Genomic DNA, 24,697 nt, shown 5'->3' with positions numbered 1-24,697 from the left:
CCCTATTTATTCACTGTCGGGATTCGGTCACCGTTCTCTGAAATTCGAAAAAGAATTATGGAAAGAAAGCTGTTTGTTGATTGTGGTATTATTTTTAAAAATAAAGAAAATTTATATTTTAATAATAAATATTGATAAATGACATTAAAAACATTTAAACTCGATCCTTTTCAATTTTTAAAAATAAAATATTGCTTAGATTACTTTCCAATTGACATTAGCCATATATTATGAAGAAGAGTATAAGTTAATAAATTTATTTTTTCTTTATCTGGAAATTTTAATTGAATCATGTACAAATGAAAAGAATTATGATTTTTATGTTACTACTATATATTGAATTTTAAAATAACTTATAATGTAATATATATATATTCTCTTCATTTAACAAGATTCAAACTGACTAATGATTATCCTGTGCCCCTTCCATATTTACAATGATTTCTACACTTTATCCGCTGTTCTTTAGCTTTCTCAGAAAATTCAAGTTATTAGAGAAGATTAAAAGTAATTCTAATATCTTTACCACACACAAAGACTAGTTGCCAACATAGGATTAGGGATCATAGATGGCTGAAATGATAAATGATATTGGATTTATTTCCATGTATACTCTTATATATATCATCATCTCTAGCCGCTGTTGTTGCAGATCAATACTCTCAAGTATCAATGAGGTTATTAATGTGTCTCTCCCACTTGTTTTGGGAGGTTTAACAAAATTGGGATTGGGAGATACCTGTACAAGAAAAATTAAAATAAATAGGGACTGCTAAGAGGTAATTACAATGTGGGGACATCGCCTCAAAAGATTGACCCCAGGATTTTCTAAGCTTGAAGGCAAGCCAACCATTTACAACTGCGGCAGCACCAACAGCAGCAGCTCTTGAATCTATAGACTGAATTTGCTATTTTTGATGGTAAGTTTTGTTATATTTGCGATGGAACGTTGCGATGACTATCAGCAAATTCGCGAATTAAACGCTTCAAAACTCTTCCCCCTTTCCCTTGCATATGCCCATAATTGCTTTTTCCTCCATTGCAACTCTTACTATCGAGGTAATCTGAGGCAGCACCAACAAGGGCATCAAACCAAAGTGGTACAAGAGTTTCAGCTTCCCCCTGCTTCAGATACTCAACTGGAAGAGCCTGCACCTGGCGTAAGTTCTATAGTTAGATTACATGAAGACTGAAGAATAATAACAAAAATTCATATTGACAAGCATGTATGACACAATCTTATTGAGATTTGAGGGAGACTAGACACTGATGAATTTTAAGGCGTTCAGATCACATTGATCCCAACAAAGAGTGAGTGAGTGAGATAGAGAGAGAGATAGACCGCAGCATGCAGCCAGCCACGCAAAGATTCCCAGCAGAGAATAGCCTTCCAAGTTGTCCTCTCACTGAAACTGCAAATGGCAGCCAATTGTTGCAAGATTGTTGCACACCTGTGAACCTATCAGGAAGAGGGGACAAACAAAAATTATTAGCTGGCACTCTTTAAGAAGCAATCTGTAAACATGAGAGCCAATCATAAATGGGCTCCTCAGATATACCTTAGAGAAACAGTGAATCACTACATCTCAATATTAGGTTAGATGATTCCATGGTTTATCAGGCCATAAAAATTTCCATTATTTACTGTATATGCTTTATTTCTCTTAGCAAAAGACAGAGAAACGGCCAACTCGAGATCAACTTGAAATTTCACAACAATACACTTGAGCATGCCAATGAGAAATCGTGGCCCGTTTTTTCTCTTTTGGTGATTATGATGGTATTTGCAAGGGTCACAATAACTGACTTCATTTATTGGTGCAACTAAATACCCTTATACATTTGATTGTGGCAATGAAGTAGTGAATTAGAAAAGTTTGCCAATATCAAACCAAAGCAAAATATATACTGACCCAGAGGATAAGATGTTAACAAGTGTTCATGCTGGGGCTGATAAAAGATATTCTATAACAAAACTTTACAGACTTCATTACTGAAACATGATATGTAAAATTAGATATATTTCTGGAAAGGGAAATAAACAAGCTACAAGACTACAAGAGTGTAACTCTGGTCCTGTCCCACCATGTTTTCAAGATTCAAATTTAATTGTACTGCTATTTGAACTGCAGTCTCTACAATACAATATGACGATGCAAATATCAAAGAGACAGACTCTGAGTTTGCCTTTTCTTGCTCTCAACAAGTAAGCATATCCTACAGGTGAAGGATGGTTAATGTTGAACTGATCGTCAAGATAACATCATATGACGTCTTAATCAAGAACAACATAGAATATAAGAGCATTGTGACACAATCAATTGTAGTAAAGCATACCCGTGACATTGCAGAAACACCAAGCAAAGCATACACCACACTTGATACTAGTCCCTCGCCACTATGAGATATAACCTGAATTGTTATGGCCCCATATGATCCTTCAGAAATGGAATTCATAGATTCCAACAAAGAGACCAGGCTCAGCTCCAAAAAACCTAGAAGGGTAAAAACAATAAAAGAGTCAAGTACAAATGGAATTCATGTCTCGCCTGCTTATAAATGAAAACAACTTAAAACTGCAAGAATTATGCTGTCTAAGAATATTTATTGCAAAACACCATATATTGCATCACAGAATAAAATGTATTCTCCACCATACAGAGTATGTCTCAGTTCAATTTTCATCTCTCACAAATAATGTATCACGGGTTTGCTTTCTTTCATAGTTTTTAAATTTAGCCTCACTGCAGTGCAAATACAATACAAGTCAAAAAAACTTTATTCATTTTAGTGCCAAAATCAGCTTATCTTGACCAATTCTTATCCCTAAATAATGTGAAGTTACAAGACAGCTTCTTTTACAGGAACTGCTCGCTTACATGACAAATACGACATTGCTGCCAGTGCTGCTCCACGATGCATAGCTGTACAGCATATAGCTGCCTTTTGGAAGGAAACTTCAAGAAGGGAAGCAGATGCAGCTAGCACTTCCTGAGATATCAGATACCTCAACAAGTCAGTCAAATCAGTTGCCTTGAGAACCAATAAAACTCATTTATTCATTCCATCTACTGAAGTTCTATTAAAAAGCAAGAGAAGAAAGACAACTATTGATAGTGAGGAATGGAAGCATTAAACCTTATGAGCGCTACGAATGAATGTAGATGCAAAATTCGTATAGGCCTCCACTAAATCAGGCTCTTGGTCACATACATATGAAGAATTAAGACCCATAATCGATGCTGCTTGTGTAAATCTTTCAAAAGTTGTCACAAACAAGGGTCCGTACTCCTCTCTATTACTGAATTCTTCAACGACAACAGAAGCTGATGATGCCGCATCCCCCAGTCCCACAAAATAAAGAAATAAGGACCAAAGCAAATAAATATATGTTAAACTTTATTTTCATAAATATGGTAAGCAAAATTATAAGAAAAACATGCATGATGAATAACAGAGATCATATCTCATAACTTGTAGGCCTTTATAAATCAGTTGATTATCAACTAGTTCCAGCATGACCTTAATTATATGGACCTGCCAATTTGGCTCCTCTTATGTTTATAGAAACATGACTTATCATGTCTCGACAATCTCCATCATTCCATTCAAAATCAGTGGTAACTATTCAACTTCAGAATTTTAGGCAGTATAGTTTTTATTGCATAATGACATCTCAATCATTGACTTGAATTCAATGGTCAAGTGCAAGCTTGATGGTTGATAGATAATTTTCATCCAAACATGAGAAGATCTTGAAGTCAATTATACATAGTATATGCATGTGTATGTGCATGTGCATGCATAAAACTGAAAAACTGTACCACCAAATCCAAACACCTTACCTGTTTTGATATAACAGTCATGATTTTGAAATGACAGATAATTAGTAGACAAACAATCTAGTACACTGGGTAATAGCGTGACAAAGTGCTGCCCTGCAATAACAGAGATCAGTTATCATAAAACAGCAATAGGAAATATGTGGACAGCGTACTATTTTAAGACTCAAGGAAATCACAGAAAGTACACCCTCCATTTACCAGAGGACTGAATTGCAAGGGAAAGAGCTCGGCAAGCTGCAGTAGATAAATTGCTACTCTCCATGTGTTCAGACCTAAATAATTTTTCTAGCATGGGCCAAAAAGCCCTCAGTAGTCCAAATATAGGATCATCTGCACCAGGCAGACTAGGAAGAGGTGTAGCAAGATGACCAAATACAGTCCCTATCCTGTAAACGGTAAGAGATAAGGAATTAGAGAAAAAAAAAAGTTACCAAAATTGGAACACACATTAATGGGAAGTATTCATATCCCTTCCAAAAAAGAAAAATGATCCCTTAAAATGATATATTGTGCTTTTAGTGCATCTTATTTCCTGAGGCCTTGTACTTATCATTTTATGGAGAATGTGATACCAAAAGAGTCCAATTATTTCTACTCAAATTTTAATAAGAAACAACATTCGGTTTCTAATGTTTTCCCACAAAGAATACAATCAGATGCCGCAAGTTCTGTCATCCCTGAAAAAGAACATGCTGAGGCAGGTGGTATATTAGCATGATGCATAAGTTAGTATTGATCAGATACCTGTACAACCCTCTTGCTGCCGAGTTTAGAATTTGCGTATAGGTAGCTGGGTTTTGTCGAACAGAACGATTGCTATCTTGTTCAATCTGAAAGAACTATGAGCTGTTAAATGTGGCATGAAAAGATCATCGGTGATATTCGAATTACACACAAATATTGAGTTTCAATAATGGAAATCAGCAACAAAAAGATCTCCATAAAAAAGGAAAAGAGGGTGGGAGAAACTCCACAATTATTATACCCGGTAACAATGAGAAACTTTCCACAAACTAAATTCAAGTGGACATTTACTCTAATACAACATGCTTCCTACACAATTTACCATCCTTCTCCAGTTTGCTAACACCTCTACCAACACTCAGGCATCAGCCATTCAATAACAAGCAGGTACAATATCAACTAGATTCCAGCGGCAACTACACAACGCAACAGGTGATCAAATTTTCTCCATCAAGTTGACAAAGGTAAGTGGTAACAAGATCTTTTTATTCTTCTTTCCTAGTATAGGTGCAATTAGAAGGTACCAATAATTCACACACCAGGAAAAGTGAACTAAGCTCAGCCCACTTCAACTTAACCACACGAATTGCCATTATTCAGCTTGGTTTAGGGCCATGTATTAGACTTAAGGACATATGTAAGTTTATGCTAGATAATTGAAACCAGGCAAAAATTCACATCTAGAGACGGCACACTTATGTATCATCCATAATATATCTTGTCAAGCTACTTACATTCCTTTCCATTTTTAACAACAATTTGACTGCTTGACAAAAAAAGCCAAATATTAGGTCTAATATAGATGCACCTTATGATTGAATAAAGAGACAAAAATCTAAGAATTTACTTGCATGACTTTACGAAAGTCATGCTACATAACCAAGAGGAAAAGGAGGTATTTCATATTCACTTCCACCTGTTTCAAGAGCCTATAATTGTATAAAGAAACAGGGAAATGCTTTCCTTGCCTCTTTGAAATGCTTTGTTTTACAAAAAATAAGAACATGGGAACAAACAAACAGGCAAAATTTTTGCGAGGTACTGCAGTTGGTAAAGCCAAGAACTCAACCTGAAGACGAGTACAACCGCATGAAATAACAAAAGAACAATACAAAAAGTTTTTCCTTACAAGTTTTCCAATAGCATCATAGCTAGGAGATAGCAATCTAGCCAACAAGTTATTCCTTAGCTCTTGGTTTGGAACAGAGCCAAGAATCATGCTAATCGCACTAACTACTTCTTCCTCATCTTCTAAAGGTAATGGTCGTTTTTCTAGAGCCTGAGAAATCAAAGACGTGGAGCATTCACTATTTTCCTCCAAAAAGTATAAAGAGAAAATAGGAAAATGAAATATCAAAAGGAAAATCCATTACCTCCCCAATCCACATTAGAATTTCCAGATTTGAGGGTTCATAAATTACAACAGAAGCATCTTCACAAAATTTACGCAGGGCAGTTGCACAAGCATTTGAGGACTGAGGCTCTGAAATCCCTGCAGCAAGAAATAATCTGAAAGTAGCAAGTCAGCACAAGAAAAACATGCATGTGCTTTATGATACACAGGAGGACGTCTTTTTGAGAAGGTAAACAAGAATAAAAATGATGTAAGAATGCCACCAGGGGGCACACTAAGCAGGTGGTGCTGAAAATTATGGATAGGGAGAAAATAAACAGGAAGTCACACTTGTGGTAATATAAACATACATCATAGACCAAAAGCGAAGGACTGTCCTTACAATAAGGGCCTAGCATTAGTTTGACAAGTAGATATCCACTTCGAATAGGAGCCAACAACATCTGCAAGTGATTTGTATACCTAAAATCAAAATAAGTATCTTAGAAATAAGAATAAACCAGAAAAATGGATCTCCTAGAGTACAAATTTTCTCTAACTAAAGTTAGTAATGGAAAACTAAGTTTCTTTTCAATTTGAGAAGCATAAAAGTTCATAAGGGACATATGTGACATACAATGCACATTAACTCCTTGTGCTTTTCAGAAGGGCTACTAGACAACAAAGTCGCCAACTGCATGATCATTGAAAAGTCAAAGGTCCGGCCCTCCTGGAGAACTACTTCAGAAACCTGGAATGTAGAACTCACACACTATTACAATAAGAATAGCTGTAAATTGGCAAGATGCAGTGACCAGCTTCCAATTGATTAGCTCATAGAAAAATATAATTGAATTACTATCAGAGCTCTTATAAGTGGTTTAACAAAACTCAATTGAAAGTTAATCACATTAATAGAGAATAAAAAGTATGCTACAAGTCTCTACTCGAATAGAGCTATTTATTTATTAGGTTTCCCATTCCCACTCAATATGGGATTCCCATTCCTATTTGATGTGGGAGTCCTTTTCAAAATTGGCTTGGAATTTTGAGAAATAGAGTACAAGTCAACAATAATCACATAGGGCATATATTTTTGCACAAGGGATTTACCAAAACTTGCGAAGAGCTAGTTGCAGAGGATCATGTTGAACATTTCCAATATAACTATATTAGCTGATACGGAAAACAAACTACAAATGAACACATGCTTCTTTATGAAACGATCACGCAAATATAAATAAAGGTAAACACAGGTCAACAAAATAGTTTGGAACTTGTTTTAATTAATCTTTAATCATGAAAATTTGAGTTTCTTCTTGTGAATTTTCATGTCTAGTGACTAGTATAGACTGTTGGCTAAATGGGGCTGTTGTTATCGAGGTTCAAACGCCCTGTACCAGTCAAATTCTCATTTAACTTCTTATTTCTGTCTCTAAACTCTTTTTGCTTCTGCTGCTGCTGCAGTACCTCAGCACAGTCTACAACACTTGATCAGTTCATTGAAATCATATGGCTCCATTTGGTTAGCTTATCATTCTTTTATATTTGATTGGGAATATTGCTGTTTTAGATGCAAACAAATTTGATCAGACAATATGAAACAGTATTTGAAAAGTCAAGAAGTTATATGGTATGGAAAGATAAAGAATGTTGTAATAATTGCAATTTTCTCATATCATGCAAAAATGAAATTCAATTATGCATTTAGATATATCTTTTATTATTACATTTCATTTCTAGCAAAACACAATTTATATAAAGCAATTTTAGGAAGTAAAAATAATAATAAAAATTTAAAAGAGGAAGAGGAGGAAGAATAAGGAGGAGAAAGGGAAAGAGGAGGAGCAGGAGAAGAAGAAGAAGAAGAAGAAGCGGAACCTAATGTATATCTATAGAGAAATCACTAAAAACCCTAAGTTTCCAGATAATTCCCAATCTTTGAACATCAAAATAGTTTTGAAACTTTTTTCAACCCTAGCTTTCCTTACTGTCCAGATTTTTAATCTAATATTTCTGATTTCTTTCAGGACTTGGTATTCTTTTCTTTTCCCACCAGTGCGCAAGTAAGAAAGGTCATTCTAATTATTAGTGGGCTGCAGTATTTCTCCTTCAGAAGCAGAACCATGGAGATAGATTTTGCGGATCAGTTAACTCCATATCTTAAGTTACTACTTACATTTCACTTTTTATTTGGCTTCTAAAAGGGAACTATTTTAGACAGCATACACTTAGAAAATTGGATTGCTAATTTGAAATGTGAAACAAGTTTGCAATAGGAGAGTCGACAAAGGCATCAATAGTCTTCCTTTAGGAAAGGTTCCTTTTTGACTGATTGTGGGGTTGCTGCATGATTAGCTCTTCTCTTTTTCTTCTTTTTCCTTTTTTATTTTTGGACAAGGGCATTTTATTAACTGAGCATAGAATTGGGTATGAGAAAAATAAGATGTCATCCTAGAAAACATAAATGGAAGAAACAAAAACAGAAATTCCATTATCTATCAAAACCAAAGGGATTCACAAGTATGCTGTACACTAGCTGGAAAATCTCCATCTGCAAATACTTAACACTGTTAAGCAGACAATAAAGTAACTGCATAAGAACATATGGACCCTTCAAGATCTTTACATTGATCTTTATCCAGATATGACAAACCATTAAAACATGGAACATATTCTGTTTGTTCATTCCGAAACCCCACAAACAATCAGTATCAAATTCTTAAAGATTAATGTGTAAACTCAATATTCACCCAAAAAAAGGGCAAAAAGCATATTCCAACTACCCCTTGAAATAGAATGATGAAAGAAAATAATATAAAAAAAGAAGAAGAAAAAACAGAAGAGAGTAGAGAAGTGATTCTCACATAACTCGTGATACACAAAATAGGAGACAATGCCTAGCTTATCCCCCTGCCCAAATTAACAAAAGCCTGAAAACTCGAGAAAACCCTGGCCTCATAGATATAATTTGCTAGAGTATAGTTGGAGATGAAACTGGACCAAGACGGGTTGTTAGATAATTATATTGGTACTTAAAAGACATTCTTCCTTACAATCCTCCAGGAAACATGGACTTTAATGAAAATCTATATACTCCCAGCTCTATCGTGCTGATTATTGACATGACCTCAAAGGGAGCAAAAAGCAGGAAGAGATTTATATAGTTGGTAGTTTAGTATTAGGATTCCTTTCACCTAAGTTGAAAGTCAAAATATGTGAAGCTTGTGTCTTAAGAATGTTTGGAAGGTTTACCTAAAGTTTCATTGAAGATTTTTACTAGACTTAAAGTTCCTTGGACATCACTATATAACGAAAATTTCTTTAATGTTTCAATGTAAATTTTAATATAGAAAACAGAGCATGCACATGATAGGATAAAAGTAAAGTAGTCCACTGGAATTAATAACCTAATTTATGGAAAAGAATAAAAACCCAAATCGAAATTATCAAAGGTAGGCTATATGAACCCACTCATACAAACTTATGGAACACTGGGACCAATATGAATCAAAGCAAAACAATAGCAGAGCAAGACGATATTAAAACCAGTAAATTTGCTCACCACATTAAGAACAAACAGTTTGGCTTCCACCTCCTTCCAGGGTACTGGTACACTTCCAGATGCCCAGCCACCGAACAAAAGCTGCACCAGAATTAGAAGAATAAAATAAGATCATAATCTATTATAATAGAGAAACTATATACTAAAAATTGTGAATATCAAAAAGGATGGGCAGGAAAAAAGTAGGAAAGATGCACTCTCGGGTTTTAGATTCAATAAATTGATATTCTGAATTTCATGACAACTACTTTGGGTTCAGTAGGAATAGATGAATGATAAAACAGTTATCCTGTTAAATGACCAATAAAGATTAGCTTTCTGGACTGCTTGCATACCCACACAGGAAAAGAGTTGAGCACTTCATCAAGGTCCAAGAAACTACCCTCTCGTTATCCTTGTAAACCAAATATTACAGCGCAAAGTCTGTAGTGAAAATACCAGTTTAAAAACATAAAATGGCACCTTGAGATCAGTCGGTTCCAGGTGATAATACTAGATTTCAGTAAATTTCTTTTTCATTTATCTATTGTACAGATAAAACTGAAATTTGAAACTGGAAAGACCAAAAGAAGCGACATATGTACCTAATAATTAAATCCTAAATATCCAAGTATCAAGAAAATTTATGAGAAAAAAGAATGCCATGCTTTAGAAAATGTCATTTATCAAAACAAAATGCTGGGTTAAGATGAGGGTTGTATCATGGCCAGCATTAACATATACATTATGTTGTAGTGATCAATCCACCACACTACTTTTCTCATTTTACAAGCAAAATTAAATTGGAACTTGGTAAGGCATAAGACAAAATAAAAGGGGGGAGAGACATTATCCCAAGAACATAATAATTATCCAACAGAATAAAATTAAGGAGAGAGTGAGAGACAATCTCTTTCTCTCTTGATCTAATTGCCATGGCCCAAGTTATGTGCAAAAAGAGAAATAAGAAAAGAAACTGAAAGCAATAAAATTCAATAAAGAGGAAAAGAGATGCACAATATAGAAAAAGGATTGGCATAATTCATCTTCTTTCTTTCTTGTATTAAAATATACCAGATCCAAAAAAATTGTGTTTAACTATTAAAGTTTCCATTTACATCTGATGCCTATCCAATTATATCCTCATCTTCCCCTCCCCTTCATGAGTAAATGACAAACTACATAAACAAAGGCACCATATGGATGCCATGTTTATTTATGAAGTCACAGAAAACTAAGAATTTAGGCAGATAACAAAATTCACAAAAGCAAAATGGTGCAAACAAAAATTTCAAGTCTCCAAAAGTAAAATAACGGACTAGGCATGTTTCACACCAGATCATTATCTGATGAGTACAAGTTACAAATATCAGTCGGTGAAAAGAAAATGTATTGTTTTTATGTTCTAAGAATAATGAACCTTCTAAGTAAAGACATAGCAAAAAACATTCAACCAGCTGTTACCAGCCAGTCTTGTAACACAAAATTATCCATGACCACAAAAATGCAACAATTATATGTTGTCCATAGCAAAGGAGTACTAATTCATGACTACGTGTGTACAATTTATAGATTCAACTTCTATGTGATTGTGTAGGCATGCTCTCTAGAACAAGCACCTTTTGCACAAATGTGACAGGTCTTAATAGCTGACAAATATCCACCAATAGCTCCGCAAGATTCGTCCTGAACTGTACAAGGCCATCTGGCAGGTCAAGCATTCCATTTGCATCATTAAATATAGATTCGTCAACCTGCCAAAGAAAAAGCTTCAATATAGTTAATTGTGGACACGAATATCATACTTTCACCTTAGTCAAATTCAACTAGTTCAACATAGTGGCCTTCACTTAACCTATACATGCTTGTGCTTATTGTTATATCATCAAGATCAAAAGTGAATCATCTTCAGGACCTCTCTATATGCCTCAATAACCCTGACTGAAATTAATGCCATCTATCTGAACAAAAAATGGATTAAGCAAAAAGCTTGCTTTAAAGTAGAATAATTGAACTGTGAAACTTGACATAGCTTCTCTCTCCCTCTCCACATTCACATACCTACTGTCGCACTAAAGTAGACATCTTATCCTAAGTTTTACATGTTCAGAACTAACAACCATGATTCCACTAATCAAACTCAACACCCCAAAGATGTCTTGAATCTCAATTGAACCAAGAGATACAACATCCTATACCTTCCAAGTCCCAACCCCAAAAAGACTCTACATACACACACACATAAAGCCATCACATAGGTGACATGAACTCTCCATCCAGATCCCAAGAGAAAAGATAAAAAGAAACAGAAAAGAGGGATAGATGGACAAAACCTGAACACGCATTAAAAGAGCATCAAGTAATGCTGAAAATACAGAAAAAAACACATCTTGCACATGTTTCCCATTCTTCACACTCTCCGCATCAAGGCCAAGTATATAGCTTGCAAGTGTAGACCTGGAAGAGATAAAAATTAAAGAAGCTACTATTATCAGGCTTTCATCAAGAGCCAGATGCACTATTGCTAATACACATATAGAAAACTCTGCAAGTCTAAATCACATTAGTAATAATCAAAACATAAAAATGAGATAATGATAGAACTTTTAAAGACCATCATTGGCCAGTATACTTAGGTAACACAATATCCATATCTTCTCTACTTCTAGAAGAGATAGAAATTAAAGAAGCTATTATTATCATGCTTTCATCAAGAGCCAGATGCACTATTGTTAATACGCATTTAGAAAACTCTGAAGTCTAAATCACATCAGTAATAACCAAAACATAACAATGAGATAATGGTAGACTTTTTAAAGACCATTATTGGCCAGTATACTTAGATAACACAGTATCCATATCTTCTCTACTTCTGGAAGAGATAGAAATTAAAGAAGCTCATATAATCATGCTTTCATCAAGAGCCAGATGCGCTATTGTTAATACGCATATTGAAAACTCTGAAGTCTAAATCACATCAATAATCACCAAAACATAACAATGAGATACTGATAGAATTTTTAAAGACCATCATCGGCCAGTATACTTAGGTAACACAGTGTCCATATCTTCTCTACTTATTCACATAAACACAGTATAGATTTATGTCAAAGTTTCTACTTCTGTTGATTTTTCTTCTAATCAAGATGGTCTCAACAACATTTAAAATTATCGAAAATAAGCTATCTATTACTACATTTGCACTAAACAGGTGCTATACTTCCTCATGTGTGAGATATCATTAACATTATTCTTCATTTTCCTTCTCATATTTTAATTATTGCACTAACTTGTGGACTTTCATTTGACATGGCCAATCTTTAGGATCAATCTTTAGAATATGTGGTTGTCCCACATCGTGTAGTTACAAGAAGATTTATAATTTGAAAGGCAAACACATTAACTTCACTTAAATCATGCTAATAGTTAGGTCCAAACTTAATCTAATTGGTACAAGCCCATTAGGACTCCTCCCATGTTATCTTGGGAGCACTAGAAATCTAATAAAACCTACGACCTAATGATGTAGCAAAGAGGAAAAAACACCTTCGTGTGCTCATCTAATTCATAATTTTGATTATTATTGACAAATGGGCTTGGGTAGAACTCATTCCCAAAAGCTAGCTCAAAGAAAGAGGGTGTCCAATCCATATATATACACCATAACAGCCTAGTAACTAGGCGATTTGGGATAAATACAACTTCTAACAATTATAAAGCGAGGTCCATAATTAATGTTTGATATAAACAAGCTTTAAGCCATTACAAGAATTATCCATACCCTTGGCCAATCTATGATCAGAATGTTTAAATTCCTTATGAATAATTTGCACCCAAGGGTGCAAGCCTATTGCAATTCATTACAAATCAGATCAGAATCGCAGATTGATTAATAATTTAATGCATGTACAATTGAAGAATAACTAAATTATCAGTCAGTGATGGGCACAATTAAAATTGGATCAAGTTAAATAAAACTGGTCTTTTGATTCATGAACAACCACATCGCGAAACAGGCCCCCCAACACACAAACACGCATGCCACCCCAAAAACAAAGTATGAAGATCACTTGCTGTCTGAGAAAAACAACTCAACTGATTCTGCAGTTATGAATTTATGATGCAACCTGATAACCTCATTTTCACAAATTTTTATTAATTGACTGAAAAAGCAGCAACCCACGTCGAGAACAAATGTAATACAAGTAATATGTGTATGGATCCATATTGTTTGCATGTCATATTGACAAAACTTAAAAGAGAAATGAAAAAGAAAGCAATACCAAAATTGCAATGTTGAGTCTGCAATTTCCCAATCTTCACTTGGAAATGCCACACAGCTGAAAATTTGGGGGAACTAATTAGCCATAACAAATAATAGACTGAATGCAGAGGCAACATACTGATATAATCTAAGAAAAATTGTAATCCCGGAGATGCAACCAACAATATTTGTGGGGCAAAGTCCAAAGCAAGCCATGCATGCTTCCAATCCCAGAAGCTTAAATGAGAATTTTAAAAATTATAAGAATGAAAATTACCTCAATAGCGCATCCGTCAGAGCAAGTGCCTCAACACTTGCCTCCACAATCAGAGACGGTGCCTAATGTACAGCAATGATGCCATAAAGCTAATAAGGAAAAGGGTAGGGTACAGAAATTGGGAAATACAATTTATGATAAAAGATAAAGAGATAAAAGAAAGACTTACAGCCTGCCCAATTTCTGACATCAAGCACGCAAGACCATTGATTACTTTCTCATCTCTATTACTGAGAGCTGGAAGAAGGAGTACCTCTTTAAGGAAATGGACTCGACATAACAAAACCTGAGGTAGCCCCTAAAACAGTATCCATATATTAAAATTATATAAATTATCAATGAAGCAGTGGCAAAGTTCCTAGATAACCAAAACCTTAACCATACGAGCCCAGATCTGTCCTTTCCTTTATGACAACAAGCATACATGCATATATGCAAAACCCCTTGCGTATGCATGTATGTGCGCACACACACGTCAAAGTATTGAGCATATACAATTTATTGAGCCGTAACTGCTAAATAAATCATGATTCTTCAGAAACTAAAGTAAATAATCAACATATCTGGGGCTTGTTTTTATGGTCCAAAGCATAGCTACAAAATGAGGGTTTTGATACTTCCCCAACCCTAAGAGAGATACAATAAAGCCTTCAGCATTGACATTGAACATTACCATATATCAGACAAAAACTGCATTAAAGGATGTGTGTTTGCATTGAGTATCTAAAATAAACTCAACCTTAAACCTAAGCAAGTCTGGTCTGCTTTCATAGATCACATAAAGCAGAGTGCAGATCTGTTTATTCAGGTCAAATTTTGAGCTTGCCTGAGAGCTAGAATAAACACATAATCAGGTGGGCAATTAAAGTTAACAGCAAAATAGAAGGTTTAGGTTTCACGCTCACACTTAATTAGGCATCATATCCAAGGTTCCCATTGGTATTACACAATCCATTGAAGATTAATTGCTAGAATTGTAGCAATTGAAAACTGATAATAAGCATTACAAGTATGGGCCCTTTACAAAACATTGGACTTTTAGTCCTAATCCTCTAAGATTTTAGACTCCCATAAAAAGAATAAATACGACTCGACTTATTTTCCAAAACAAATTTTTCAAGAACAGTTTACGCATTTTTTGGGGTTTGGAATGCTTCGCAAAAGTAGTCAACACAAATGTTGACTGCTTTAGAAGGAAAACTAGGTCAGTGAAGTTTCCTGATTAGTATATCAATAAAAGATAAGGAACTTATAAGAGAACCACATAGGGCATGCTAATTAGCATATCAAGCACTGCCAATCATCACTTGTCATCATCAATCACAGCAGCTGCCTCTCATCACCCATGATATAGCCATTCACTCTTTTTCATGAATAGTCTCTTACATTCAACTATAAATACACAACTATGTGGATCTTATAAATGAAAACTTTTAATTGTCTTTACAGAAAGAAAAATTTGTTTTTTACTAATGTAAAATGCTAGAAAAGTCTTTCGAACAAGTTTCCTGTACTGCCACCAAATAATAGAATAATTGATATTCTTAGAAAATGTTCTCCAAAAATGTTTTCCATGAACAAGCTAAGTTTTCATGAAACAAATGGAGCCTAAAAAGGATCAAGACTTTTCTAGAACAAAGACTAAAATTAAGACTAAAATTAAGACAAAATTACTCTAAAAACATCTATTTAGCTGGCATATTCCAGCAAAAAGCTTGAAGTTGTAAAATATTGGAAAGAAGTGAATTTGTTGAAAAATGCATGTCTGACTCCACGAAGACTAACTGGTACCCGTTAATGTCCCAATGGATGAATAATATTTAATCTATAGTTTGAAGTACCTTGAGATCTCACTACTACTTTCCCTCCTATTCTAATTATGTAGACAAGATCATCCTAGATTTATTTTCCCTATTGATAATGGATACTAAGTATCATGACGACCAGACTCGAGTATTTCTTGGGCATTGACTTTCACTATACCATCATCCACTTCTTCGATTTTACTGATATCGCATTGGAAAAGATAGTCCTACCTAACCTAAATATTTGAGATCTAAAGTCCTCTTCAAGTGGCAACTATTCATAATATTCAGTACATGAACAATGCCGGATAGTTATAAAGTATGAGTGTACAAATGATAATCCTACTAATAGGCAGGTGCATACCTCATATCGACTTGCAAGTTCAACAAGCACTTCAATTGCCAAATCAAAAGAAGAGGAAACCTATAACAACCAGGGAAAAGAATTCTGCATTAATTATGTTAATCTTAACGCTCTTAAGTTAGCTCTTCAGATATTTATGTATACCTGCAAAGAGTTGAATACAAAGTTAAGAAGTGGATGTGTTGGTAGTGAGCCTTGGGGAATTTCTGAAAAGCACCCCGCTCGAACCTGCATGAAAAAACAAGACAATCAGACTTAATACCACCATGATGCAACTACTTTAGCAGAATGACAAATTCTTAGGAAATCCCTGCTTTCAGACAAATTAATATTAGTTTAGCACAAACTCAAGAAATAAAGGACAGTTTTGACAACTATTTGAAGAAATTAAGAAAAGCATCTATGACACAATCATAACAGTATGTGACCAATACAATCTTCAATCATGATCTTACCCAACTGAGTAAGCAACGAAGAACTTTTCTATTCCTTTCATGCAATTGAATACCACCATCATATGTTTTCTGAGATTGTCCCAGCAGGAACTCGAGCACCGTAGGAGTATGTGAGAGAAGCTGAATTTAATTATGTTAGCAAAGAATAGATAAGCAGGGAAATTCAAAGCTTAAAAGGAAAGGACGGAAGATAGAGTGGGAAAGACGCATGAATGCGTAAAGAAGGAACATAAACCTCTTTGCCATACTGGCTTCTATGGGCTTGACTGATACTACTATCAGAATTTTGAGTGTCAACAACTTCTTCTGGAAGAACAGTGAGCATCTCTAAAACAGCAACATTACCATCTTCCTGGTTCTGCAGAGTCTGAAGGCTGTAGAAAAGCTGTTCAATAGGTTTTCCATGCTCAACAGCACGAAGTACAAGGGCAGAAAGTGCAAGGCAGATTTGTGTCAATAGCTGTCATTAAGATAGCACAAGAACCCATCAAAACATACACTCATATGCGCAGCACTAATGATAAAAACACATCATCAAATTCTAACATCCAGTCCAGTTATTAAAATAGCTGTATACAGCACTTGTTCCAAGTTGTGAAGCACCAGTTGTGCCCTATGTGGAAAGGAAACGACTGAAGCACCTGGAGAGGACCAGAACTAAATCTTTTGGCAGCCACAAGAAGAGCATTTAATAAAGCATCCTTAGCTCCTATATGCAAATGATATCCTTCGCTCTGGATCTGCAGCGTGAAACAGTAAGTAAATAAACTTTCAAATTATGAAGTAGATCATATTAAATGAACAGGAAAAAATGCTTGGCTAGAGTCGAAAATGAAACTCTGGTTCAATTATCAAATAAATAGTCATGTCCATTCATCCAAATGCAAATAAAAACCCAAGGAAAGCATTTATCGTCTTGCTGCTAGTTCCCTCCCGTGCATGCCCAATACCAAAGTTCAGGCAAGTCATCTAAAAGATCAAAGAATTCATCTTCACTTGTGTTGGTTGAGTTGGCCATGTAACATCTATTGGTTACCAACTAAATACATTCCACATCAGCACACAGGTAGAAACAAATCTCTCGTGTGATACAATTTTGAGTAGAAAATACAAAAGCAGAGGAGTCCTAGCCAAGATTTAGCTGATAACCATCCACTCATTTTTAATTTATTAATAATCTAAACTTGACACATATTTGATAAAGTGCAAACGCACAGCCATTTATATTTTAACCATCTAAGATTAAGCTAATTTGTAACCAATTTAAGCATCCATATCTCATCGCTTAACAGCATTGGACTATAAATAACCATGAAAGTACACAGCCATCTTATGTACTTCCTTTTCCATGCTTCAATCAAAAATTGAAAGGTGCTGATTCATCTTGCTATTGCTAGAAAAATATTTAAAGTTTCCTTAATAGAATCTAAGTTTTGCTTGCACCACAATCTGGTAATTCTCTCTCCTTTATTACTTATGACACTAGAAAGCAGTGGCGTAATTGGTGCTAACCTTTTACCTAGGTTCAACCAGTAATTTGGGATAAACAGTAGCATTGCTCCGTCCTTCTCTATTCTCTGAGATTATCCATTCGAAAAGAATAAAATATTAATTTAAAAAGGAGAACATATTGATTGATTCCTTTAAAAGGTTTAGCCACATTCAGACACTTCAGAATTGGAAATGTAATCCTGTTCTTGAAATGAAAATAACATTCTTTCCTTCTTTTTTTACATACAATTTCTTCGAATACTGCAAACTCTTATTGGCTATCCCAAATATAATTTTGGAACAAAATTCCTTGAACTTAGACATCCATTTTATTCTCATTCCATTCCAAAGCATATAGTAAGCATGCTCTAAAATAGTGTCAGACCAAGATTTTAGATATCCCATTACCGACCAGACTGCAGCCAATTTAAAACAATTCTATAGAAATCAACATTCACCTCCTAGTACACTGATAAAGGACCAGAAAGCAATTACAATAAATAAATTGTGCAAATTGCAATGAACCCTAAAACCTTCTTTTTTCATTAGTAAGAAACAAGAAAAAAAAAAAAAGCAAAACTAATTAAAGGAATAATATATTTAACATTGCAAAGCAAATGAAAGGAATAGAAAAACCTTTCGTCTGAGAATCTGAGCAGCAAAGAATTCAACTTCAAAATCAGAAAAGAAAGGCTGATGATGTAACTGTAAGTGATCGGAAGTGAGAATAGAAGTAGCCACTTGCCAAGCAGCATCAGTTTGCTGGAACTGAACTAGCCATTGATTAGCAGCCACGCGATTACATGATTCAGTGTCGTGATTCAGTACATGAACTGCTTGTGCTACTTTCGTTTGCAACTCCATTTCTTTTCTTTCTTTTTTTTCAATTTAAAATTTAATTTGAAATCTTTTTTTGTTTAAACAAAAACAATTTAATCAATCATCCAGAGAAGGACGACTGTGATTTGATGTTGGAGTAGCAGAGCAGCACAGCACAGCACACAGAGAGGAAAAGCTTGGGCTTGACGCTGATGGATTCTCTTTTATTTATTTATTTATTTTCTTTATCTAATTGTGTTTAAATCTTTTTGAAAAAAAAGAAAGAAAAAAGAGAAAATTTAAGACACGCTGTATTTTAGAAGCAGTAGACGGATGGCTGATTGGGTGTAGTGCGAGTAGCAGTGTGGCGTTTTGCTGGAATTGGATCATGCGATTGTTCTTTTTAGGATTTTTCTATCTACAGCGCTGTTTGGTTATTAGGTTTAAGTTAGCTTTTCCCTATATTAACGTTTAGTGGTCTCGGGTGGAGTTGTTGTTTTTACCTATGGATTCCTTCCTCTTTTTTGGCCTTTTTACATTTTAAATTAATAGGTTTTACTTTTTATCTACTCGGAACCGAATTTTTTTAATAAATATTAAAAAATAACAAAAGAAAATGCTCCAACACAATAATTCTTCATTCCAGCAAGCATTAACTTCAAAATCGGACCGGACCTCTCTCTTCTTCATCCATTCACTTGACAAATTGATACCCAATCGGGTATAATAATTGAATTTTATGGTTGAATAAGATTGAACTAGGCTAATTCAGTAAAATCAGTTTGTTTCTATATATTTATAAAATAAATAATTATAAAAAGAATATTAAATATTTATATTTATTAAGATTTAATAATTAAATTTTTAAATTTTTAAAAATTATAATTTAGTGTATCAACTTAGCAGATTAGTATGAATTCAAAGAATTATGTGGATTGGTATGAATTTGTAACAAATGCAATTTTTTCAGTCAGTATAGCTTTTTTCGGAATATTTATAGCATCCTCTTTATATAAGCCTGTTTATTCATCGTTACAAAATTTGAATTTCTTTAATTCGCTCGCTAAAAAAGATTCTAAGAGAATTCTTTGAGACAAAATAATAAACGTCATATATAACTGGTCCTATAATCGAGGTTATATAGATGCTTTTTATGAAATATCTTTTATTTGAGGTATAAGAAAATTAGCTGAATTAATTCATTTTTTTGATAAACGAATAATTGATGGAATTACCAATGGAGTTGGTGTTACCAGTTTCTTTGTAGGAGAGGGTATAAAATATGTAGGAAGAGGTCGCATCTCTTCTTATCTCTTATTATATTTATTTTATGCATTAATTTTTTTATTAATTTATTCTTTTTACAATTTGTAAAACTTTATTTTAAATTTTATTAATTTTAATATTGCATTTTTTTATTGAAGAACTTTAGAAGAAAGAAGAAAATTATTTCTAAATTTATCAAAAGAAAAAGCAACTGGTCATCCAAAACTCTTTTTTTCGAAAAGACATAATAAACAAAATAAACAAATTTGAAAAATAAAAAAGAAACCGAATTCTATTATCTGGAGTTAAAGAAGTATATGAATTGAATGCAACTAAAAAAGAAAAAGATTCGCTAATCAATAAGAATAATCGGGCGAGTCAGAAAATGTCCACCTCAATGCGATCTATGGTTTGGACAAATTTTTCACTGACAGAAAAAAAAATGAAAGATCTTTCTGCTAGACGAAAGATAATCTTAAATCAAATAGAAAAAATTTCAAAAGAAAAGGAAAAAAAAAATTATAACCTCGGAGATAAATATTAGTCCTAGCAAAATAAGTTATAATACTAAAACATTAAAATTAAAATCATCAAAAAATATTTCACAGATATTAAAAAGAAGAAATGCGCAATTAGCGCATAAATTCCATTTTTTTATAAAAATTTTGATTGAAAGGATATACATAAATATCTTTTTAGGTATCATTAATATTCCGAGGATCAATGCACAGTTTTTTCTTATTACAGATTATTTCTATGAAATTCTTATAAAACAGTGTGACAATTTATTAAAATTTTAATAATTAATTTTTAGATTTTTAATAAATTATAATTTAATATTTAAAATTAAAAATTATTAATTTTTAAACATATAAAATGCTTGTTAAATTAATTTTTTTTCCTCTTGGGAAGATACCACGATGGCATTTAAATTGTGGGTGAATGTAGTTGTTAAAAACAGTCTTCCCAGGTGAATGCGTCGTGGTGGGTGTCCAACGTGCTGGAATCAAAACAATGATAGGGCACCTACCAAAGAGGAGTTGTCATTAAGGATTTCTCTCTCTCTCTCTCTCTCTCTCTCATTCTCTTCTACATTTGTATTTATATTTGGTCTGGACCCTGTAATAAATTTACCATGGTTATTAAATCCGGACCGAAGAAACCGGGAACCAAACCCGTAACTAATTTACTCTTTAGATTAAACCTGCATTTGAATAAAAGGCAAAAACTTTTAGCATGAATCGGTTTGTTAAATCATGACCCGATGAACCCGGTTCAAGTTCGACCGATAGACTGAGTCAATTGTTTACCGACACCAATTTAATATTTTTGATTTTTGTGTAAATAGAAAATGATTTATTAAAATAAAATATAAAAGATATTATTTTTACATGTAGTCGTGCTTAATTAAGATTTTAAATTTAAATAATTAAATAGAAATAAATTTAAATTTAAAATAAAATCACAAATCAATCAAGTTCGATGATTGATCAATCCAATAATACAGTAAGATATTGTAATACCCGGGATTTTTCTTTAATAATGATAATGTTAATAATAATTAATAAATGAGTTTTTATTTAAAATAATTTTACTTTATTTTTATTTGATTTGATTTAAATGAAAATTTTAATACTAGACAAATAAGGGAGTTTTCTATATCCAATTAGTTTGATTTTTAAGAAATTAATTAAGTAAATTTTTTGACAAATAAACCATATTTTTGGTTAGTCAAATTTTTTCTCTCAAATGAATATATATAAATTAAATCCTATATTTGAGAGTTGTGGAAGAATTTGTAAAGGATATTTTATAAAATAATTTTTGAGAAAAAAAGTATTTTAATTAGCTAATGGTATTAAATTTTAATTGAAAAGTATTTAGCAAATTGATTAATTAAATTAATTGTGTGTTAGGATTAAATTGGAAAATTAATTTGAAATAAGGATTAAAAGTATAATTTTATTAATATGGGATTTTAAAGAAAATTTGTATGTTTGGTATTTTTGTAATTAAATATGTCGGCAAGGACTTTTTGTTAACTTTACATTTAAAAGCAAGAGTAAATATGTAATTGTGTATTTTCAATAATTCTAATTTGGCCCAAATTAAATAGTTAGGAGCTTAATTGAAAAGCTAAAGAAAAGTTTGAGGGTTAATTAAAATTTCTACAGGACAAAATTGTTAGTAATTAAAAAGTTGAGGGACTAAATGGTAAAGAAGAAAAGTTCAGGGACTAAATACTGATAAGGAAAGAAAGGAAAATAAAGAAGAAAAGAAAGGAAGAGGGAGTCAGCGTCGGGGGGAAAAGAAGAGGAAGGAGGGAGAGGCGAAGTCCGTCACCGGGGGCGTGGTGGCGGCGGTGGCCGGAAGAAGCGGCGGCCAGCTAGCGTGGCAAAAGAGAAAAAAAGGGAGAGAGATGATGCAACATCGGTAGCCACTGTTTTTTATGGCGATCGACTCCCCTCGATCTTGGCTTTGTTTTGGCAGCCGCGTTTTCTGGCTTTTCCAGCAAGCTTTGATGAGGGATGGATGATCGGAGAGCATATCCAGACTCTCCTTAGCTCAAGCTTCGCAATGGCACCGGTTTCGTGGCGATCGGACCCCGTTTGAAAATCGACGGCCGAGATTGTATGTAAATCTCTCCGAATGATCGGAGGTCGGATCGAAAAATCAGAAGCAGAGATTGTCATCAGCGCGTCATTTCGAGTCTGTTGGTGTGTTTAGATCGTCGATTAGACTCCGGCGGCTGGAGGCGAGTCCACCGAGCGATCAAGCGTTTCGGTAATTTTCTCTGGCCCGTTGATTTTAGAATTCTTTGGTAATTTTTATGTTTATTGATTTGTGTTGAGCATTAGAGATATTGTGTGTTAAAATATTTGTTTGTCAGACTGTCTGCCTTAGGTCGTGTTTTGTGATGTGTGGCGGAGTCGAGAAAATAGTAATGTTTTGGAGAATCGACTCCCGTTAAAATGAATTGTTGAATATTTAAAGTGTTTTCTGGTAGGTCCTGAACCCGTTTTATAGGGGGTAAATGTCTGTATTGTAGGGGAGGTTTTGCCGAATTTTTGGTAGAATTTACCCGAGTTGTGATTTTTAGACAGTCAGTCCTAGGAATCTAGACCTAAGGTTAATTGTCAACTATTTCAGCATTATTGATAAATTATTTTTCGTGATTAGATAAATCCGTCAGTTCGGCTCGCTCCACCCGAGGCATCGGAGTAGAGCAAAGAGGTCGTCAAAGCTGTGAGTTAAAGTCATATATTTGTTATGCACGTGTCATGCACAAATTTTAAATAGCTATTGTGATTAATAGATTGCAAGTTTAAGTTATTCATTTAATTACTATTCATATGTATCATGCTCTTTAATTACTATTCATATTTTGATTACTATTCATATATATCATGTTCTTCATCACTGAATTTATTATTGTCTGATGACTCGGGATGGGACGGCAGTAGAATACATTATTTTGATGAGTGCACCGGTATAAATCTGAGAGTGATAGAAAAAGGATAAAATGGTAAATTTAAAAAGGTAAGTTCAGGACTTGCCCTAGTCGAGCATCGCTCTCTGGGCTTAGTAGAGTGTGTTTGCCGGAGTAAAGGTCCCTGATCGAGCATTGCTCTCTGAGCGCCGGCTTACTTGGAAACCTAAGTGACCATACCGGAGTTAAGGACCCTGGTCGAGCTTCGCTCTCTGGGCGCCAGTCTTATTGGAGTAAGAGAGTCGAAAGGCTAAAAATGTTAGTGATAATTAAGTGTCTGAACTGGATTTAAGGACCCTGGTCGAGCCTCGCTCTCTGGGCGCCAGTTCTGTTAGAATGAGAAAGTCGAGTTGTTTAGTGTTGGGATTAAGATTATGCTGAGGTACTCCGTCCCATAGTGTGTGAAAATTATTTTAATTAAGCATGGTATGACACGTTTGTTTTTGTATAACTTAGTATTTATCTCAAATTAAATAAATGTGTTATTGAAGTATTTGTAACTGTTTTTCCTTGGATATATGATTTTAACTCACTCTCGAGACTGACAGTCTCAATTTTACTGTTTTTCAGATCTGTGATTGTTAGTCTTCCTGCGGCTCTTATCTAGTAACCCGACTCCTCCATTATCAGGTGATGAATTTGGTTTGGTATGTTAACTTGTAAAATTTTAGATTCTCCGTAATAGAAATAATAGACTTGTCAGTTGTAAATTATTATAGTTTTAGGCCTTACCTAATTCTTCGGACAGACCTAATTAAATATGTATAATTTAATGGTTAAGATATATTGTGACATCACTATTATCAGATAAAATCTAATGAAGGTAATGAGTGTCAGGCTTACTGCGGGATTTGATGGCCTTACGCCTACTCATTTCTTAGTGCCGGTCACGGGCCCATAGATCAGGTCGTGACAGATATGTTCCTTGAATTAGCATAAAATTCTAATCTTTTATTTCAAAACCTACATATGAAAAAAAATTAATTGAAATAAAAAAATT

The 24,697-nt window shown here is 34.0% G+C and overlaps 1 protein-coding gene across 3 annotated transcripts; it reads right to left on the bottom strand.

Moving 5' to 3' along the window:
* Positions 1 to 579: 579 nt before the first annotated feature.
* LOC8285354 (transportin MOS14) lies at positions 580 to 19,298 on the bottom strand. Of its 3 annotated transcripts, none has more exons than XM_025156229.2 (24): positions 18,759 to 19,298; positions 17,273 to 17,371; positions 16,867 to 17,091; positions 16,632 to 16,751; positions 16,321 to 16,404; positions 16,177 to 16,236; positions 14,177 to 14,305; positions 14,008 to 14,069; positions 13,750 to 13,806; positions 11,800 to 11,923; positions 11,086 to 11,220; positions 9,488 to 9,568; positions 6,560 to 6,673; positions 6,326 to 6,405; positions 5,963 to 6,098; positions 5,719 to 5,868; positions 4,590 to 4,675; positions 4,044 to 4,231; positions 3,846 to 3,938; positions 3,139 to 3,326; positions 2,880 to 2,991; positions 2,338 to 2,495; positions 1,343 to 1,459; positions 580 to 1,149 (listed from the first exon to the last, which is right to left on the bottom strand). In XM_025156229.2, exons 1-24 carry the CDS (start codon positions 18,984 to 18,986, stop codon positions 931 to 933), a joined length of 3,045 nt encoding a protein of 1,014 aa, XP_025011997.2. In that variant the 5' UTR covers positions 18,987 to 19,298; the 3' UTR covers positions 580 to 930. The 3 variants fall into 3 exon arrangements, with proteins under 3 accessions (XP_025011997.2, XP_025011998.2, XP_015570915.2); XM_025156230.2 differs by having other exon boundaries at positions 580 to 1,155; positions 14,177 to 14,293; positions 18,759 to 19,296; XM_015715429.3 differs by having other exon boundaries at positions 580 to 1,155; positions 18,759 to 19,295.
* Positions 19,299 to 24,697: the final 5,399 nt, after the last annotated feature.

This window comes from Ricinus communis, chromosome 8, assembly GCF_019578655.1.
Source record: "Ricinus communis isolate WT05 ecotype wild-type chromosome 8, ASM1957865v1, whole genome shotgun sequence".
NCBI classification, from domain to species: domain Eukaryota; kingdom Viridiplantae; phylum Streptophyta; class Magnoliopsida; order Malpighiales; family Euphorbiaceae; genus Ricinus; species Ricinus communis.
The sequence above is the reverse complement of the archived record's forward strand: the minus strand, read 5'-3'. Positions and strand labels throughout refer to the sequence as shown.

Excerpts from the sequence above, each read along its gene's own strand:
- LOC8285354 (XM_015715429.3), bottom strand. The coding sequence starts at position 18,986 with ATGGAGTTGCAAACGAAAGTAGCACAAGCAGTTCATGTACTGAATCAC. Across the intron at positions 9,569-11,085 it reads CTGTCACATTTGTGCAAAAG|CTTTTGTTCGGTGGCTGGGC; the intron begins GTGCTTGTTCTA and ends ATTCTGGTGCAG. Across the intron at positions 2,496-2,879 it reads AGCAATGTCGTATTTGTCAT|GTTTTTTGGAGCTGAGCCTG; the intron begins GTAAGCGAGCAG and ends TTACCCTTCTAG.